This window comes from Heliangelus exortis, chromosome 26, assembly GCF_036169615.1.
Source record: "Heliangelus exortis chromosome 26, bHelExo1.hap1, whole genome shotgun sequence".
In the NCBI taxonomy this organism is placed as follows: Eukaryota; Metazoa; Chordata; class Aves; order Apodiformes; family Trochilidae; genus Heliangelus; species Heliangelus exortis.
Window position 1 is genome coordinate 3,813,206 of NC_092447.1, and position 20,488 is coordinate 3,833,693.

The 20,488-nt window shown below is 53.5% G+C and overlaps 1 protein-coding gene across 6 annotated transcripts in view; it reads left to right on the forward strand.

Annotated features, from left to right (window-relative positions):
• Positions 1–20,024, forward strand: part of IGSF9B (immunoglobulin superfamily member 9B) — a 39,897-nt gene extending 19,873 nt beyond the window's left edge. For 2 of the 6 annotated variants that reach the window (XM_071769012.1, XM_071769014.1), the window contains exons 14-21: positions 1,837–2,012; positions 2,625–2,851; positions 3,506–3,590; positions 4,874–5,035; positions 5,771–5,816; positions 7,015–8,643; positions 15,783–15,904; positions 16,340–20,024. In XM_071769012.1, coding sequence (XP_071625113.1) covers positions 1,837–2,012; positions 2,625–2,851; positions 3,506–3,590; positions 4,874–5,035; positions 5,771–5,816; positions 7,015–8,643; positions 15,783–15,904; positions 16,340–16,563 — 2,671 coding nt within the window. In that variant the 3' untranslated portion in view covers positions 16,564–20,024. Of the gene's footprint in view, positions 1–1,836; positions 2,013–2,624; positions 2,852–3,505; positions 3,591–4,873; positions 5,036–5,770; positions 5,817–7,014; positions 8,644–9,046; positions 9,401–10,206; positions 10,253–15,782; positions 15,905–16,339 lie in introns of those variants that run through there. The other 4 variants (XR_011730647.1, XR_011730648.1, XM_071769013.1 and 1 more) reach the window with 4 other exon arrangements.
• Positions 20,025–20,488: the final 464 nt, after the last annotated feature.

Here is a 20,488-nt window from a genome sequence, read left to right on the forward strand (position 1 = left end):
GTAGATGCTGCTTGTAATGATTTCTGCTCTGCTCCAGCCTGAGGCTCATGGGGTGGGGCTGGGCACAGTCTGTCAGGAGATGGAAAAAAGAAGGAATGGAATGAGAAATAAGAGGGAGCAAGCAGAGCAGTGCAGACCTTGCTCTGATGATGAAAACGTCCTTGGGAAGGAGTGGTTAAACCTCTCAGCTCTGGAGACAGTGTCTCACCTTGAAGGGAGGAGGCAGCTGCTGCTGGGTTCCTGCCTCTCCCAGAGCAGCCAGCAGCAGGATGAGTTCTTGCACCAAGCTTCCCCCAGGGAATGTTCAGTATACCGTGGGGATCTGGGAGAGGGCAGCAGAGAACCCTCTTTCCCGACTGTAAGGTGTGAGCCCTGGGGGCTGTCCTGCAGCCCCCTGAGAGTGAGGTGTCCAGGAGATGGTGCTGGGTCATCTTGTGCCATCCAGAGCTGGTTTTTTTTTTCCTCTGCTGTGTTTGCTTGAGCAAAACCCAGCTTCACCTGCTGTGGAGTTCGTGCTTTCTTCCTGCTTCTGTGGTTGCTGATGGAAATGGAATCCCTGATCCCTGGGGATGCCCAGGGCCACTGCAGCATCCCACCTGCCTCTGTGCTCTGCCTCAGCAAGGATGATCTCCCATCCCTGGGGGTGATCAGCCTGATGGTGGGGTTAAATGCTGCAGGGAAACCAGCAGGCTGCTCTGCTGCCTTCCATGCTACTGTCTGCTTGGCAAAGGATCCTGGGAGCTGTGGTCCCAGATGGAGCTGCTGTGATTCCAGAGGTTTTCCTGCCCGTGGTTTAATGCATGGCTCTGTGCCCACGTGTTTGTTTCCATAGCTTGCTGCTGCTTCTCCTGCCTCACCTTTTGCTCCCTTCACAGTGGCATTATTTATCTTTGCTCCATCTTTTACCTTCCTACTTGGTTGATTTACCTGGCTGTGGCTGCAGATGTGCCCCCTTATCAATGCAGAATAGACTCTCTGCAGTAATCCATCCCAAAATCCTCTGCAGGCACCACCAAAACCTGCAGCTGAGGGCAGGATAGTTGCATGGATACTTGCAATATCCATGTGGCACACAATGATGCTGTTTTAATCTTCCAGCATGATGCTTCCCAGTGGGGTTATGGCTTGTGGAGGTGGCTGCACCCCTGTGTGTGCTGGAATGGCTCTGGGAGTTGTTGGTTTTTTTACCTTGTTTTTGTGGGTTATAGACCCCTGTGGAAAGGTCCTCCTGTGCTCGCTGCAAGTGCCTCTTCTGCACTGCCAAACCCTGAGTTATGCCCTGGGCAGTGCTGGCAGCCCCTGAGTTGTGCAAATGCATCAAAACCAGCAATTTAGTTAAATATTTATTGTGGGATCGTATGCAGGAGGAGGGAAAACTTGGCTCTGGCTTGGGAGCTGTCAAAATGAAAATGGGAACAGGGCCCATCTCCTGCTCCAGTCATCCCCTCTGGATGTGAAAAGGCACCAAGTTCCACTTTAGCTGTTGGGATCTGGTGGAGATTAACCTCAGGGCAGGGCTGTGAGCACAGCTTTTGTCCCCGAGCCTGCTCAGAGGGTGCAGGTGGTGCAGGGCAGCGGGGAGGGCTGGTAGCTGTGTCCCTGTGAACTGGGGGGATACCGGTGGGGTGGGATAGTGCCCTGTGCTGGTCCTCGTGTGCACTGTCCCCGAGCCAGCTCTTGGGTGGGGAGTGGCTGCCCCACGTCCATCCACATCACTGCTGTCAAACCAACCCATCGCTCGAGAAAGCTCCATCCTTGCTCAGGAAGTTGGTGCTGGCTCTTTGTCCTCCCTGTCAGATGCCCTGTCCCTGAGGATGCTCTCTTTTCTCTCTGCAGGATGAAGAGAGCCCAGTTTGGCCCCCACGACTGGTTGTCTCTACCTGTGCCAGCTGGTTCCAATTGGCTACTGGTGGATACCTTGGAACCAGAGACTGCATACCAGTTCAGTGTCTTGGCTCAAAACAAGCTAGGCACCAGCTCCTTCAGTGAGGTGGTCACTGTGAACACTCTAGGTAGGTCTTCCAAGGGCACAAGGGGAGGAAGGGGTTCCAGAGGGCTCTGGGGAGGAGGAGTGGTCCCTTTGCCATGGTCTGTGTGTCCTGTTTGCTGGTAATGGAGGTGGTGATCAGCAGCAGCGGTTTGCAGCTGCCTAGAAGGATGAAGCTTGTACACTCTTACCGGATGCAGGAGGATCCTAAAAGCTTGCCTGAAGAGACAGCGTGGGAGAGCTGAACTGTACCAATCACCTTTCAAATCTTCCTTAAGTTCAGACAGGGTCAGGAGCTATTATTAGAGCACAAAATCACTTGCGTGCAGCTCAGAGCAGGAGCGTACACAAAGGGCCTTGTGCTGGTACCTGCCTTGGGCTGTCTCAGGCAGAGGTGGGATGAAGCAGAAGGATTTTTAAGGCTGTGACCCTTTTCCTGGAGTCTGTGTAGGTTTGGAAAACCGCTTTGGTATCTCTTAGATAAGAAAGCACATGCCCAAGATGTGTCCTAAGTACCTGGAAGGTGGAACTTGGGAGGGTGGTCCATCAGCCACCCATGTGTCACACCTTGAGAGAGCTCCATCCTCTGTGGCTTCCCTTCTCAAAGGTGTCCCTGTCCCATCTGCTCTGTCTCCAGCATTCCCTGTAACAACTCCAGAGCCTCTGGTGTTGGTTACCCCACCGAGGTGCCTAACAGCCAACCGGACACAGCAAGGCGTCCTCTTGTCATGGCTTCCTCCTGCTAACCACAGCTTCCCCATCGACCGCTACATCATGGAATTCCGTGTTGCAGAGAGGTGGGAGATCTTGGATGATGGCATCCCAGGGACTGAAGGCGAGTTTTTTGCCAAGGACCTGTCCCAGGTGAGCAGGAGCTGCTGAGGGGAAGGAGAAGGAGAAGGAGAAGGGGAAGGGGAAGGGGAAGGGGAAGGGGAAGGAGAAGGAGAAGGAGGAGAAGGAGAAGGAGAAGGGGACGGGGAAGGAGAAGGAGAACGAGAAGGAGAAGAAGGAGAAGGAGAAGGAGAAAGGGGAAGGAGAAGGAGAAAGGGGAAGGAGAAGGAGAAAGGGAAAGCGGAAGGAGAAGGAGAAGGAGAAAGGGAAAGGGGAAGGAGAAGGAGAAGGAGAAAGGAGAAGGAGAAAGGGGAAGGAGAAGGAGAAGGAGAAAGGGGAAGGAGAAGGAGAAGGAGAAAGGAGAAGGAGAAAGGGGAAGGAGAAGGAGAAGAAGAAGGAGAAGGAGAAAGGGGAAGGAGAAGGAGAAGAAGAAGGAGAAGGAGAAAGGGGAAGGAGAAGGAGAAGGGTAGGGGGAATGGGAAGGGGAAGAGGAAGGGAAAGGAAAAGGGAAAGGGGAGGGGACGAAGAGGACTACACATCAAAAAACAACCAGGGAAGGGCAACGCTGTCTGCTGCAGCTTTAGGGAAGCTTTTGGGGTGGCTCTCTCCCCGTGCTGGGGTCACCAAGGTGCTGGGCAAGGTTGGAGGCTGTGGGAGGAAACCTGAGAGATGTGCTTGGTTTTGCAGGACACCTGGTATGAGTTCCGGGTCCTGGCAGTCATGCAGGATCTCATCAGTGAGCCCAGCAATGTTGCTGGTGTGTCCAGTACAGGTAAGGGATTATTTGATCTTCTATCTTCATCTGTGGGAGCATCTCAGGTTGTTCATCATTACTTGCTTACAAGAGCAATGGCTGGTTTGGGGCTTTTGCCTGAGATGTTTGGGCTGTGAGTTGGGCTGGTGAGGCATGTGCTTAGGATCAGGGTCCTGACTTTCTGCCACCTCCTAATGCAGCAGGGCTGAGGACAAACCTTCCCATCAGGTACAGCCTTGTCCAGTATCTGTTGGTGTAGAGTGACAGCCACACCTCAAGGTGTGCAAAGCTGCATCCAGGCACTGTGCAGCCTGGAAGTGGGAATGAAAGGTGCAGAGAGGGGGAAAATGTAGCACTGCAATGCAGAGTCTAAGGGGAAATAAACCCAAACCTTTGCAACTGGAGACTGCAACGTGCTGCAGCATGCACCCTGTGCCTCAGCTCAGCTGGGAAGATGCTCCCTGGGCAAGGGACAGCTGAGGACACGCGTGATGAGGAAGGCAAGGGCAGCAGGAGGGGGTGGGCATGCAGAGAACTCTGCTTCTATGGAAAAGCTGAGCAGCTCTGCTGCATGCAGGGATGCAGCAGTCTCTCTCTGCCCCCAAGTGGTGCCAGCACAGTGAGGCTGCCTGCTGCAAGCTGCCTGTGAGTGTGTTTTTTTCTGGTGGGTGGGATTTGGCAGGGCGTGTGTGCATGTGTGTACCCCAGCTCCAGGGCTGCCCTCTCAGGTCTGCATGTCCTTAGGGGTCCATCCTCTGTCAGGTTGCTCGGTCCTCAGCAGTGTAATAGAATCATAGAATCCTAGAATTGGCTGGGTTGGAAGGGACCTCAGAGCTCATCAAGTCCAACCCTTGATCCACTCCCCCCGTGGTTCCCAGCCCATGGCACTGAGTGCCACATCCAGGCTCTTTTGAAATATCTCCAGGGATGGAGAATCCACCCCTTCCCTGGGCAGCCCATTCCAATGCCTGATCACCCTCTCCCGAAAGAAATTCTTTCTAATGTCCAACCTAAACCTCCCCTGGCATAACTTGAGACCTCTTGTGCCCTCTTGTCTTGCTGAGAGTTGCCTGGGAGCAGAGCCCAACCACCCCTGGCTCCAACCTCCTTTCAGGGAGTTGTAGAGAGTGATGAGGTCTCCCCTGAGCCTCCTCTTCTCCAGGCTGAACACTCCCAGCTCCCTCAGCCTCTCCTCACAGGATCTGTGCTGTCCTGACTGCTCTCCCTAGGTGGGAAGACACCCAGCAAGGGTGTGTGCATAACACCTAATTTTCTTGGTTTGTTTTTTTTTCCCCCCCCAGACGTATTCCCTTCTCCTGACCTGACGGACGAGGGCCTAGCCCGCCCAGTGCTGGCTGGCATTGTTGCCACCATCTGCTTCCTGGCTGCTGCCATCCTCTTCAGCACCCTCGCCGCCTGCTTTGTCAACAAGCAACGCAAACGCAAGCTCAAGCGCAAGAAAGGTGAGCCCCATCCATCCCCGGCGTGCTTCCCTCCTGCCTCTCCTCCTCCTCATTTCTCCCTCGCTGTGTTGTGGTGGTAACCTTCTTCCCTGTCTGTCTCTTCTTCCGTCCGTGCGCATCCTCAGGTGAAGCCCTGACTTCATCCCTCGGCTGTGCCTGAAAGTGCCCGTGGTCGGGAGCGGGAGAGGCAGGGTGGGTGAAGAGGCGACAGAGAAACTAGCCTGGGATTTCCGAGGGAGCCCTCTCATGTGGTGATCACTCCTAGAGCTGGGGGTTTAGGGCTGGGGTGTCCCTCTGGGGCCAGAGATGAAGGGGGAACCTCCTCAGTTGGCTTCTCCAGCTGCCTCCTGCCCAGCTCTGGAGCGGGTAGCGCCCAACCCTAGGCTTAGAGAAGATCCCCACAGAGGAGACCCTGCCGCTCTGCTTCCCAAAAGATGGGATTGTAACCACCGTGCAGGAGTGGCTGGTAGGGAAAAGGGTGGCTGGGGAGCCAGAGAGGGCAGGGATCGGCTCCTTCTCCTCTAGCCCGCGAGGCTGCGGCCGCAGGATGGGCAGGACCCGGTGTCAGAAGCTGTTTGTTGTTAGCAACCATTAAAGCTCTGGAGCAATGAAACCTTGGCCTCTTGTTGAGTGTCTTTTGTTGTCTTGATGTTTAGTTTGTCTGTGTCTCAGAAGTGTGGCGCCTCCTTAGCGTTCTCTCTTCTTTCCCCTTTTTTTTTTTTAATTCTCTTCCAGACCCTCCTCTCTCGATAACCCACTGCAGGAAGAGTTTGGAGTCCCCGTAAGTATCTGTCTTACATGAGACACCCAGGCTGTGGGTCTTCAAGGTCCCTACAGTTGTTGGAAGGCTCAAATGGAAATGTCAGACCTTGTTTGGTTGCTTCTGATGAGTTGGTTTTGGGTGTTCCCTGAATTTGTGAGAGAACGCAGCGGTTCACAAGAGACAAACAGAGAGCAGCAGGGATAAATGCTGCAGATTTTAAGCTAAGAGATGACCCCTCTTGTATCTGTGGACATTCTCCAAAGCTGGAGTTGAGTGGTGGAACTCAATTACATGCCCAGCTTGAAGGGACTCCTTAGGAGAAGGGCTAACCTGCTGTGTATGGAGTCCTTTGTTCAAGCTCAGTGAAGTTTTTGAGTCTTCCTCTGTTGGCTCTGCTTTTTCTGTAGAGCTGCTAATCATCCAGGAGCATCTTCCTGCTGTGGGCACAAGAGTGTGTGTGGGATGCCTCTTGCTTTGGCTCCTGGATTGTTGCAGAATGTCCTAGAGTTGGTGGATCTTAATGTTGCTTTTTTTTTTTTTTTTTTTTGGTTTGTCCACTGTGTTGAAATAATCATGCCTGCACTGTCTCTGTTGGATCTGCTACCTTTTGCCTTTCAGTCCTGTTTGCCCACGGCTTTCTGGATAGGGATGAGTGAACTGTTCTGATACTCTCTGCCTTTTGAGCCTCTCAGCCTCATGCATGAGCACTGAGAACGGGGAAAATGCAGTCTGACATTGTTCATCAACATCTCCAATTGACATGCTGAGTTCTGCATGTTTGCCCAACATCCCTCTTCTCAGGGGCTTTTCCAGGTGTTGAATAGCTCAGGTGAACCTAGGAAGCCTTTCACACAGTTGAAAGTGAGCTCTGGGTGTCTTGTGCTGGGACTGCAGACCTTATTGTAAGGTTTTGGTGGACATTATTGCAAGGTGTTGGCATGAGCTGCCTGTCCTGGGGAGGATGCCAAGTGTGTCCCCAGCTTTGCTCTCAAAGATGATGTGCCCTGCTGCTGGTCCTCTGGCCTGTGCCACAGCCAGGTGACACTTTGCTGTTCTGGCTGTCCCCTGCAAATTTCTTTCTGTCAGTGGTTCCTCTGTTGAGAGCTGCTAGCACTTTATTTTCTGAATCTGGCTGGTGGTTGTTCTGGGCGAGCAGCCCTCTTTTACCCTCTGGGTGACCATTCCCCTTTCTTGTTTTTTCTCCCCTGTGGTCCAGGTTGTCTTCCGGCAAGGTGAGTCCCGAGAGCATCCGCACGCTCCGTCCCCCCTCAGAGTCCTCTGACGACCAGGGCCCTCAGGCCAAGCGGATGCTGAGCCCCACCAAGGAGAAGGAGCTCTCCCTCTACAAGAAGACCAAGCGAGCCATCAGCAGCAAGAAGTACAGCGTCTCCAAGGCAGAGGCCGAAGCCGAGGCCACCACCCCCATCGAGCTCATCAGCCGCGGGCCAGATGGCCGCTTCGTCATGGACCCGGCAGAGATGGAGCCCTCCCTGAAGACACGGCGAATCGAGGGCTTCCCCTTTGTGGAGGAGACGGACATGTACCCTGAGTTCAGGCAGTCGGACGAGGAGAACGATGACCCCGTCGTCCCTGCCTCTGTCACTGCCCTGAAAGCCCAGCTCACCCCCCTCTCCTCCAGCCAGGAGTCCTACCTTCAGCCACCAGCATACAGCCCCCGGTTCCACCGGGCGCTGGAGGGCCCTGGCACTCTGCAGCCCACCGGCCAGGCCCGCCCGCCGGCCCCCCGGCCTTTCCACCACCAGTTTTATGGTTACCTCAGCAGTGGCAGCCCTGGGGAGGTGGACCCGCCACCCTTCTACATGCCAGAAGTCAGCCCACTGAGCTCGGTCATGTCTTCTCCACCGCTGCCCCCCGAGGGGCCTTTCGGACACCCCACCATCCCCGAGGAGAACGGGGAGAACGCCTCCAACAGCACGCTGCCCTTAGCCCAAACCCCCACGGGGGGCCGGTCCCCCGAGCCCTGGGGCAGGCCCGAGTTCCCCTTCGGCGGCCTGGAGCCGGCCCCCGCGCCGTTCCCCCACCAGCTCCAGCCCTGCGAGGCAGCTGAGGGCTCCCAGCCCACCGGCTGCCTTCCTCGGGGACCACCACCCTCCTCGCTCCAGGTGGTCCCCTCATCCTACCCGGGCATCCTGCCCCTGGAGGCACCAAAGAGCTGGACTGGCAAGTCACCAGCCAGGGGCCAGCCCCCCGTGCCCACCACGACCACCAAGTGGCAGGACAAACCTATGCAACCCATGGGATGTCAAGGGCAGCTAAGACATACCAGCCAAGGTATGGGCATACCCGTGTTGCCTTACCACGAACCGTCCGAGCCCGTCGGCCCCAGCGGCACAAGCACATTCAGCCTGGACACCAGGTGGTACGAGCCCCAACCCAGACCTCGGCCCAGCCCTCGGCAGGTCAGGAGGGCCGAGCCCAGTTTACATCAGGTGGTGCTACAACCTTCAAGGCTTTCTCCTCTCACCCAAAGTCCCCTCAGCTCCCGCAACAGCTCCCCGGAGCTGACGGCCCGTGCCCGGCCCCGGCCGGGGCTCATCCAGCAGGCAGAGGTGTCGGAGATCACCCTGCAGCCCCCTGCTGCCGTCAGCTTCTCCAGAAAGTCCACGCCGTCCTCAACGGGATCCCCCGCGCCCAGCAGCCGGGGGGACAGCCCCAGTTACCGACCCACCGCCTTCACCTCCCTGGCCACCAGCTACTCCGGCTCCCAGGGCTCCTCCCTGCCCGTCGACACCATGGATGTTTTTGGAGACATCCCCTCTCCCAGGAGGGCCGGCGAGGAGATTCTCCAACCGGAGCTGACATCCACCACGGTAGCCACCACGGGGTAAGTGTGTGAGGCCCGTGGTGCCACCCCCCCTCCACCCCCCCCGACCCCAGCCCCATCCCAGCTTCCCCCACCCACCCTGCCTCACCCACTCCCAACTCTCCCTCCCCGCCATCGCCATCCCAACTCGTAGGGTTTCTCTGGGCACGCTGCAGCATCCCTTTTGGAGATGGCATCCTGCGGGCTTTGCTAGGAAGAGGCTGGTGCCGTGGGTTGCATGGCCGCTGCCCGAGAGAGCTGGGTTTTAGGCAGGCAGCCTTCACGTTTGCCTCCTCCCTGGCTGCTCCCTTGGGAACCTGGGAGCAGCCAGGACTCAGGCTACGGGTTATCCACCAGGTGTGCAAAGTACCTGGCTCGTGTCGGTAAGTGTCCTGGTGTCACTGGCGGTTGTTTCCTCTTCTAGCTGCTGGCTCTTGGCTTTCTTCGAACGTTAGGGCCACCGCCGCTGCGCCTCAGTCTTCCTCTTCTTCCTTCCCGCGGAGTCTAGAGAGCTTTAATGCATGACAGAAACAGCTATCGTGGTCACCACCCCACCTGCAAAAGGGATGCTGCAGCCCCGGGACGCGGGCAGGGAGAGATCAAGGACTTAGCCACACCAGCAGCATGCCAGGAGAAAACTAAACTAAAAACTAAAAAAAAAAAAAAAAAAAAAAAAAGAGTAAAGTAACCCCAGCGGAGATCAGGAGGCTGCCGGCACGCTCAGATCCTGCCCTAAGAGGGATGTGGCTGCACTAGACTGTAGCGGCTGGTTTTCCAGGTACCAGGGTTGCTCCAGGCAAAAAGCGTCTCTCTCTTTCTCCTCTCTCTCTCTCTCTCTCTCTGTATTTCTCCTCTTTCCCTCCGTCTTTCACAGCACCTTAGACCCTGTAGCTGTGCTTTCGTCCCATCCTTTCGTCTCGCTTCATTTCGGCTTGATGTCTGGGGGGGTCAAACCCCCCGCCCCGTTCCCTCCGGCTTGTGGCAGAGAGGAGTCGGGGGGGCTGGTGTGGTTGGAGGCGTACGGAGTAGAAGGATCTGTTTTGGGGTGGGGGGGAGGAGGCAGTGTTTTCACCCCCGCAGTGCCCTCCGCATTTCACTCCCGCCCTCTGGTACCTGGAAGCGTTATGGCCTTAGAGAAACCCCTCTGGGGGGGTGTGTGCAGGGGGGGATGGCAGGAGGAGGGCTCAGGGGAGAGGATGGGGAGGGGAGAGGGGCTGAACCAGCCTGAGATGACTTCTGTGTGCCTCTGGAAAACACAACGATGCAGTTGAGCACCTTAGATGGTCTCCTGGCTGGGACATCCCGAGGAGACTCAGCTCCAGGAGAGATCTGTGTTAGAGCAGCACTGTTGTCCGTGCTTTAATGCAGTGTATCCATTGGCTTCGTTGATTATCATTTTCGTTTCTTCTATTTTCCTTTCTCTTCTGTTTCTTTCCCCCTTTCTTCTCCAGCCTCGTTTCGTTTTGTGTTTCCGTTTTTGGTTTCTTTCCCTCCTTTTCCTTTGGAGTTGTTGACGTGCTGATGTGTTGCGGAGCTCGGCTCCTTGCGGGTGTTGATAACTGCTTTGTTTTTGATTAATCTCAGCTATCTGGGCAGTGTTGTCGAGACAAGCTTCTCCTCAGCTCAATAGGTAAGGGTGATCCATGTCCGAAAGGATGGTGTGGGCGCTGTGGAGGGTGGCCGGGAGTGGGGCATGAGAGGGGACATGGAAGGGGCTTTTCCAATACCATCTCTTCCTTTAAAGGGGAATAAGGAATCCGAAAACACTAGGAAACACCTCTGGATGCACAGTCTCTGTGGCTTTTGGGTTTCCCCTCCCCTGTCTTGGAGGAGGTGGTGGGGCTGGAGAGCCCAGTGGTGACAGCCATGTCTTCATGGTGGGCTTTGGCATGACCCAAGCTACTGCCTCCCTGTGGACACCCTTCTTTTCTTGAAGGGTGGCAGGGTTTGTGTGGCACAAGGGTTGTACGGTGGTAGGGAGTTGCCTGTTGTGGTGGGGTTGTCCTGGACAATCCAAACCAGGAGGAGCTCATGGACACCCTCTTGGAGCCAGGTAGTGCAGCCACATCTGGAGCTGCAGATGGCGTTCTTGGAGCAGGGCTCCAAAAATCAGTCTCCAGTTGCAGTTCAGGACATGGAGAATTGTGTTCCCATCAGTTCGTGGATCTGGTTTCTTTTTCCCCCAGTGTGCTCTGTCATGGAGAATGGGAGAAGTCCTTCCTTCAGGATGGGCTGTGTGGTTGGCAGCAGTGTAACTACAGTTTCAGGTGGCCAGTGAGGTGTTTTCTTGTTCCTGTCACAAGTGTAGTCATAGCAAAAAACCCTCCCTCTCTGAAATACACCTCTAAAGCTTCTGACCAGCTGTAATTTAACAACCTTTAGCAGATGTTGAAAGACTCCCCCAAGAAAATACCTCTCGGGCTGCCTTCATGGGCCTGATTTCCTAGATGGCTGGGGACATCCCTGGAACTGGGATGAAGGAATTGAGAGGTGGTTTTCAGACCTTAGAAGCAAAGAATGCCACTAAAACTGCTGTAGCCAGATGGGATAACAGCAAATTCTGTTCCTAATAATTGGGAATGCTGACCTGTTTGGCTGGGAGCATTTCTAGGGCTTGGTTATGCCCAACCTTCCTTAGGGCAGGTCTTTAAAGAAAACTTTAGCTTTGCTGCCTTGGATGGAATGAGTCAAGCTCCTGGCTGATGCTCTCCTAATAGCCTGAGGAGCCTTGTTGGAATGGAAAGGACCCTCACAAGAGTGAAGTGAGATGCCCAGAGAAATCAGGTAGATGTTTCCAGGAGAGAGGGATCCCTCCAGCTGATATGGAGAGGGAGAAAGTAGTTTGTGGGCTTGATGGCTGTTGCTAGGTGAAGGTCAGATAGTTCATTCCCATGGGCAGGACTAAATAATACCAAATGGTGCCAAATAATGCCCTCACTGAGCCAGCACTACCCATTCTCCTATCTTCTCTTTGGATGCTGCACTCACTGAAGCATCTCCTCATAGGGAAGAGGGGGCTGTCCTCTCCCTGCAGAGGGAAACCCAAAAACCACAGACAAGGCACCAAGCTCTCATGCCCCTCAGCACTGCAGCCTGCCCTCGGGTGGCCTTCCCTGGCCACCTTCCTTGCTGGGGCAGTGCCAGGAGTCTGGGGGCTTGGCCACGGCATAGTGGTGAGTGACAAAGGGACCTGGGTGCCAGGCATGTGGGAGGAGCACCCCTTGCTCCCCACTTGAAAGAAAACAGGTTCCCCTTTAAAGACTGTCCATGTGCTGATCCTCTGCATGTGTTTCATGCCTCCTCCCGCTTGGAGAAGTTGTGAGTCTGCTTGTCTGAGTGCGTTTTTTTTATTTTGTTTTGTTTCTTTATTATTATTATTACTTTTTTTTTTTTTTCCTTTTCTTTTCAGTCTCTTTTTAATTTCCTTATATATTTTTTCTCACTCCTGTTTCTCATTTATCTTCCTCTCTTTCCCCCTCCATTCCTTCCCTGTGACTGTATCTTCCTCTTCCTCTCCAGTCCAGCCCCTTTTCCCCTTGCCCTCTCTCCCGTCAGCATGGTGAAGTCCGTTGTGTAGATGAGTTGTGGTGTCTGCAGACCTGTAGAAGGGGACCCCCTTCTCTGGTGTGCTCCCTGCTGTCACCAAGCCCCCTCTGCCCTCGTTGTGATGCCTTGGCAGCAGCAGCAGCTCTGTGGTGAGGGGCCATCACTGCTGTGTTTCTCTAGTACCTCTCATGTTGAAGGATCTCAAGCGGTGCTCACATGGTGTTCCAGGATGGAGCAGAGGGGAAATTCCAACTTGCAGGACATCTCATGGGATCTTGCAGGACTTGAGCTGGAGATGGAGCCTCGTGTAGGCAAATTGAGCTCTTCATCTGAGGAGGATGAAGGGTTGAAGGATGTGGTGGCTGAGACATAGTGGGTTCTGGTCCAAGTGGATGCTCTAACATGTCCAGACTATTCCTGGATGTCTTTACTCAAGGAGAAAAAGAAATGAGGAACATATGTAAGATCACTGCAATATGAAATACATATATTGTGCCCTTGAGTCTCCTGGACCCTTCCTTTATATGGGTCAAAGGAGATTAGTGATGCTTTCATGGGCCTTCTCCTTTACATCTTTGCTTTGGATGTGGAAAGATGTTTGAAGAAGAGCAGCTGAGATGTGTGTTGGCTTGTATAGCTCTTCTTACCTAGCTATCTCCTCCTGTCCTGGGACAATCTGGGGTCCCTTGGTACCTCTTCAGCCTTTCCAGTACCTCTCCATCCATGCAGTTCAGATCATTGCCCCTTCAGAAGGGTTGTCCTTTGAAGACTTGAGGAAAACTGCTGCTCTGGGTGTTTGTGGGGCCTTGCAGAAGATTCTTTCAGGAATTCATGTGTGCTTCTTGAAGCTCATTTGCTTGACTCTGAAGTCTCCAGAAGTTCACCCATCTCCCTGAACCTCTCATCTGCGAGTGTACAAGCTCTCTCTTGTGCATGGGCAGCTGCCCAAAATGCTAACGGTGGGGGCAGGAAGAGGCTTTTGGCTGAGCTTAAAAAGAAAATTAATTTGAAAGAGCCATTGTCCTTTGAAGAAATAAAGGGTGGGTAGAGCAGATAAGATTTGGCTGGTGAGTAGCATCATTTTGTCTTCCTATCTCTTCTTGCCAGAGGTTAGAGGGTGTTTATGGTGACACACATGGGTTCAATGCACTCACTGTTTATGTTTGTGTCTATAAATGCAAGTCCAATTATAGGGAACTAGTGGAAATAAGCTTCAGGCCATTTCCTCATAATCCCTTGTGTAAATCTGTCTAATTTTGTCAGCATGCCACAGCAGCATCTTCCTAGAAGGAAAAAAAAGAATGGGAAGAGCAAGAAGCCTTTTACAACTTGAACTAATATTAGCAAAGTTGTCTTGGGAGGTGGGAGCAGGTGATGGGCAGGATGGTGGCAGGGATCTCCAGGCTCTCTGGAGTCCCATGGCTTGGCACCTAGGAGTTCTGCAGGAGATGGACTGGGGCTGGAGCAGTTGGAGGTCACCATTTGCTGAGTACCTGCACGAGTGCAGCTCTTGTGTCACAGAATGGTGGATGTTAGCAGGGAAAGGCTGCTACTGACTGTTCAAGCAGGAATTATTGCTGGGGAGCCCTGTGCTGTTGGACTTCTGGGTCACAGTGGTGTTACTGTGAGGCAGTGGCTGTCAGGATTGGTGCAGCTTGGTGGGTAGTGCCCCGATGGAGCTGCTCACATCATCTCTGGTTGCACTTGGGATGAAGCACTGCAACTGTACAGGCTTGTAAATGTCATCTTTGCTATGAGGGAAAGCTCTCACTGGGACCCAGCCAGTGGGACTGCCAGCTTGACTAATAACTTGCTTCGTCTTTGGCTGATGTTCTGCTCAGCTGGAAGCTGGAACAGAGACTCCCTCTCCATGCCTTGATGTCTCTGTTGTGATGACAGTCATGAAAAGGGGCTTTTCTCTCCCCAGCATTTGGGTTTCTGTTGCTGTGCCCCAGCTGCTTCAGAAATTCACCCTGTACTTTCCTTGGTGTTCTCCAGTGCTGCTAGCAGAACTGAGAAGCTTTGCAATCACACGTCTTCAAAAAAACAACACTTTCTGCTCCCCAAGTGGAAAAAAAAATCCCTTGGGAGTGTTTTGTCTGATGGTGCAGCTGCTACATCACCACTCCAGCAGCTGCTTGGGACCTGGGATGTGAAGTGCTGCTGTCGTGCCATGCTCTTGGCAGAGAGGACCCTGCAGGGTGTCCCCAGGGCCAGGAAGGCTCCACCTGAAACCCCTGGGAGACAAGGAGCTCTGAAGTCACTGCAGGTGGACCTGCTGTTTGGTCACTGGCCTCCAGTGACTGAGTGGCAAGAGCAGAAGTGTCATCTCCTCCTTGGAAGGGTAGGACAGGCTGGTTAGAGGCATGCCAGTTGAAATCTCCAGGCTCTTCTGTCTGCATTGGCTTTATTGCAGTGAAAGGAGGTCCTCTGTCATCTCTGGCCACCTTGTGTGTGGTGACTCAGTGGTGTGGCCTCTGCTGCCTTGAGTCAGCCCCCTTCTCCTCCTGCAGCATTAGGTGCAGCTTGGAGGGACATGAGCATGAAATGGAGAAGGGGGAGAGAGATGGGGAAGCAGCAGGAGGCAGGGGGGATGCTGCGATGTGTTACAGGTGAGAGCTGCACCAACTGCTCTCCTAAGGAGGAGGTTTTCCTCTACTGCCCTGCTTTCCACAGCAGTCATAATGTCTGATCCTTTGGGAAAAAAGGTATAGTGAAGAAAATGTAGCAAAAAACCCCTGATGCCTCTTTGCAAACGGGAGACCACTTAACCCTGAGCTGGTTCCTGTAGAAGATATTCTCAGGGGGCCAAGGCTGGAAATCTATCACAACCACTGGCTGTCCTGCAGGAAAAACTCCCCCTTTGCAAATCCTGTCCTTGTAAAATCTTGTCAGTGTTTTCATTTCAGTGTCCTGTCCTGCAGGGCAAGAAATCCCAGCTCCCAGCCTCTCAGAGCTAAGGAGTAGATGCTCCTGTGCTGTTGCGTTTCTGTTGTTGCTTATAGCAGGAGTCTGGGACCATGGTACCACTCCCAGCCATGTTAGCATGTGCCTTTCCTGTCCTTGTCTGTCATGTGGCCCCTGGTTTGTTTTTTCTTTGTGGCCATGGGAGCAGGACCAGGCAGGATCTTCTCTCCCTGCTGTTTGTGGCACCAGTGTTGTCCTTCCTGGGCGGCTCCTGGTGCCCATCTCGGTGCTGCCCCGCTTCTGCCTTGTCTCTTCCTCTCTCTCTCTATCCCAAGGGGTTTCCCACCTCTTCCCAGAAATGCCTTATCGGACATAGGATCTGCCCCGTCCTCTTTTGTTTAGCAGTGTTGTCACAGCAGGCAGGTGAGCTGGGGTGCTGGCAGCTCTCTGGCCAGCGTTGGACGTTGCCGGTGGGACCGGCCAGGGCTGGTGGCACCGCTGGGCGATGCAGAAGAGCCGGAGGGGGACGGTGGGCACCCTGTGGAGCAGCACACATGGGTTGCCTGGCTTCCTCCCGATCCCACATTTCTCACTTTTGTTTCTTTTCCACGGCACAGCTGGCTGGGATCAACCCTGCCGGGGACGCCCGGAGGCCCGAGCGTGGCTGAGAGCCGCTGACGGCGCCTGTCTGTGCTTTTCCCTCCTAGAAAACGTCCATCTCCACCCGGGGACGCTGCTGCACCTGAGAGGCTCGAAGCTCTGAAATACCAGCGGATAAAGAAGCCCAAAAAGTCATCTAAGGGCTCCTCGAAATCCAGAAAACAATCCAGTGAGTGCTAGGACCCTGCTAGGACCCCAGCAGCATCCCCTCTGTCCCCCTGTGGCAGAGCTTGGGCAGATACCTGCTGGCTTCAGCACCAGGGAGGGGTCTCCAGCCCATGCCTGGAAGTGTCCCTCACCCCCAGCCCCCTAAAAGTGTGGCTACTGGGCTGCTCACCCACAGGTTGTCCCTCCCCTGCTCCCCTCCACCCCCCAACCAATCTCCCTTTCCATGTGTCTCCCATCTTTAGTGCTTTCTTTTGCATTTCAATTCTGAGTATTAATTTCTTTGTCCTGCTGCTCCCTCCTCACCAAGCAGCTGGGTTTGGGGCCGGGCTTTGCCATAATAACCTCCTCCACCCCCTGCCTTGTAGTTGCCAGCTGCGGATCCATCTCTTCTCTTTTTTTTTTTTTCCTTTTTTCTTTTTTCTCCCCCCACACCCAGACGGCTCTGCCTCCCAGGTTCAGCACCCTCCCAACTCTCAGGTACTGTGGCCTGACGAGGCTGTCTGCCTCCGAAAGAAGAAGAGACACCCTCGTCAAGACCCCTTCGCCCGCCTCTCGGCCCTGAAGGATGACATCTGTCACCGCCACCTCCCCGAGGACCAGACAGCCATCCTCAACAGCGTGGACCACGACGACACCGGCGGGCACGCCACCTTGCTTTAGCCACCCGCCCACCCCACAAGGTTAAAGAGGAGGGGGTGGAGGGAGCTGAAATCTCACTGCGGAGGAAGGAAAAGGTGGGGGGGTGGCACCCCCTCTGCTGCTGCCTCTGTTGGGAGGGGTGGGCTTGGGGACGAGCTGGTGGGGGGACTCGGGGACAGGGGGGATGGCTGGGGCTGGGCGTGCCTCGGATCTGCGTCTCCCCCTCCCCAGCCCTGGATGGTTTCTGTTGAGTGGGGAGAAAGGGAGGTGCTGCGCCTCAGTTTTGGGCAAGATCTCTAAGGTTTAAAAGGCGTAAACAGAGCTTTTTGGCATCTGATTTTTGGCATCTGATTCTACATCGGGCAGTTAGGGGGAAAGTGTGGAATTGAGCAGCTGGCCCTCGGTCGCCGGAAGAAATTAGATGACACGGGGTGTAATTAATTGACAAGAAACTAGCAACCCAGATGGGAACTGGTAATCCCGTGAATCTGATTATGATAAAAACCATGACCAAATAATCCCAGGAAAGCTATAATTGTGAAAAATCTCCCTGCCTCCCCCGCCTCCTTTTATGTGAAGATAACAGCAACAAAACCATCCGTGACATCTCTCCTTACCTATCTCTGAAAGGGAAAGCCAGAAAAGATCCCAAGCCTTCCAATGGGTCTGAGATCTGAGAAATCTCCATTTGTCTGTGCAAATGCATTTGAACCTTGTTAATGTGTACTCAGCACTGTATGAGCATGCGGGTATGGGACTGTTCTCATCCAAAAGGGTGGTTTCTTCCCCCTCTCCCAAGTCTGGTGCCTATCAGCTTCAACGAGGGTGGTTTTGATTAATTTTTCCCATCTCTCCCTGTGTCGCTGGGCAAACGTTCTTCAGTGCTGTGCAGCAAGGTGATTTCTTACCAGGGTAACACTTGTAATCTTTATTCATAACTGCAAAACGGGGAGATGTTGCCACAGGCACGTGAGTGAAGGGGGTTTGGCTGCCTGCTCCCAAAAGCCCCTGTCAGCGGATGAGAGCGGCTGGAAAAATCCCCCAGCTCGGCAGCTGGAGATGGATGGCTCCTCCGAGCCACCCTGCAAAAAAGCCCAGCATTTTGCATCAGCTTCAAATGCGTTGCTGCTGGTTTCACTCTTTTCCCTTCCTTCCTCCTGTTCCAGCCTGGCTGTGTTAGGCTGTGGCATCTGCTGGGGTTGTGTCCCTCCCTTTTCACCCTCCGAGGAGACCCGCTGTCCCCCTCTCGGTAATGCTGGTCTAACTCTTCACCAGAATGTACTTCCTCTTCAAAATACTTAGGGTAGGTTTGATGGCCGGTGGTTTTCTGGGTTGCATAGGCCTTTTTTTTTTTTTTTTTTTTTTTGAATTATTATTATCAATCAGCAGGAAAGTTTATAGCCTGCTCTGAGAACAGCCAGGATCACTTTCCTGCTCTGCCTCCACTCTCTGACTGCGTGGCCTTGGGCAAGTCACTCGACCTCTCTGTGCCTCAGTTCTCCCATCTGTAAAATGGGGACAAGTCATATGTGAGCACTTTGGACTTTGGTCACTTACAGACTGCCAGTGCTACATAAATGCTGAGTGCTAATACCAAGTGATCCCTAACTTTAAGATACTTAGAGGGTTTTTTTGTTTGTTTGTTTTGCACACTTCTTCCTCTGCAGTAAAGTGCTAAACCCTCCAGCCTGCCTGGGAATAAAATAACGAGTGTTTCACATGGATAATTCTTGCTTGGAAGTGGATTCAGGCTGTCGAAGCATCAGGAGAATCCAAGAGCCTGTAGGCCTGCTTTTTTGCCCCAGGCTCTCTGTTTGCATATGAAACTTGTGTTTATTCCCAGGTAGAATTGCCAAGAGATTGTCCACAATCTCATCTTTAATTCTGCTTTGCCTTGGTTATTGCTCTTGCTGCTGGTTGAACCTTGAAGGGCTTAGATGGTTGGAAAAAGGCACAAGCTCTCAGCTGGGTAGTTGGGATATGGCACTCCGACCATGCCACACTCCCTGGGAGCTTTTAGGTTGGAGCCTGTTGATCACTCTGCCTAAAAATATCTGGGTTTTAAGAGGTTGTGCTTCCTCTTCCAGCAGGAGAGAAAATCCTGCCGGAAGGATTTCCAATTGGAAATTTCCAAATTGGAAACCTGCAGAGCACCACTCTGAAAAACAGAGCACCACTTCTGTTCCGATCTCAAAGCCCTGGCTTCAGGTTTGAACTGACTGACAATGAATCCTCTCAATCAATAACAAGATATTTCTGAGCTTTAACAACTTTTGCGTAGGTGGGCTTCAAACCTGGAGCAGGTTTGTCTCGGGAAGGAGGGAGGCTCTCCTAGAAGTGCCCTTCTCTTCCCAGCCTGCACCAGGGCTTTTTATTGAGCATGTGACGAGTAACCTGATATTTACCACCCTCAATTATCAGAGTGAGAATTCAACCTCGCTTACAGTATGACTGTGAATTTCTTTTGAGTGTGTTTTAGGGATCTCCCTAGAATCCGCTCGGATCTGAATTGATTTAATGCCATTCGCCCGCTCCAGCAGCGGGGAAAACTCTGCCTGGCAAACTTCAGCTCGCCAATGATAACTTCAGTGGACAGGTGACAATCTGTACTGTGTCCCCTCAGACAGGTGACAACCAGGGAAAGGGGATGCTCTGGCTGGGGGGAGATGTGCTGGGGCTTCGTGCTGGCTGTGCCGCCACTGACTTGCTCTTCCTTTTCTCTCTCATGGCCTCAGTCTCACTAACAGGAGGCTGGTTTTTTCCATTTGAGTGCTTTCCAAACTTATTTGTGATGCCTGCTCGTAAGGGCAAGGTGGTGTCTTTAGGCTCTTAAGGTCTCTACCTCGGGACCGTGCCACTGTCCCATCCTAAGGAGCTCTAGAGGACTCGGAGTGCAGGGCAGGTTGACAGAGTGCGCCGGCTTGCTGGGGGTCAGTCTTTTGAGAGTTGTTTTCCTTTTGCAGGTGCTTTGAGCCTCTGGGCACCCTGCTTCTCATGGTCTTCAACCTTTAGAGGCTGGAGCTGCAGCCCTCTCTCTTTCAGCTCTGTACCTGCCACGCTGCTGGAGTGGGAAATCCCGCCCGGGTGCCTCGTGGAAGCGGCTCTTCCCTAAAACCATCCCTAAGTCCTTCCCCAGCCCAGACCGAGCTACCTTCCGATAGACTCGGGCCGTGCTTTGGCAGACAAGCTCACCTTTTGCTTTTGGCAACCTCCTCGCCTCTTCCAGCTCTCTGGTTTCCATGCCCTTCCAGGGGGTCTCTCCTCCCCGCGGACCTGGGACATCAAAGCTGTGTCAGACAATGCCAAATGCTACCCCCATTCCATCACCCCTGTTTGAACTCCGTTCTGCTTTGGTGTTTTGCAAACACAGCTGCTGCTGCTGCTTCATTTCTTTTTTTTTTTTTTTTCCTTCCTTCTTTTTCTATTTTTTTTTTTTTTGCTTTTCCTTTCATGCTGCAAAATATATCTTGATTTTTATCTTCCTGGGCCAAACTCTCTTATTTTGTAAGCTTGTCTGAGGTCAATGGCTCTTGCTTTATCAGTAAGCATCCAACCCCTCCTTTCACCTTGTGAGCACGATGTGTTTCATTAGGTCCCTTGGAAAAATCCTGTGAAAAAATGCCTCTGAATTGCAAGAATATTTGTCCTGGGGCTCTGCCAAGACATCAGTGCCATAGGCACCAGCCCAATTTTGGGTGGTCCTTGGTGGTGCCTCCTCCTGTGAGAGGGTGGGGATGGAAAACAGCTCCAGTGCTGTTTTCATGCTGCTGAGGGGGTTGCAGGTTCAGCTGCCCCAAGCTGGGGGTGATAACGTGGAGAGGTAGGTATGGGGGGGACAAGGCTGAGATCCATGGAAAGAGGGAGGTGGTTCTGGAGTGCCGTCCGTCCCTTGCACTGTGTCCATCACATCCACACCATCTCTTTGCAGGCAGGTGGAGGGGCAGAG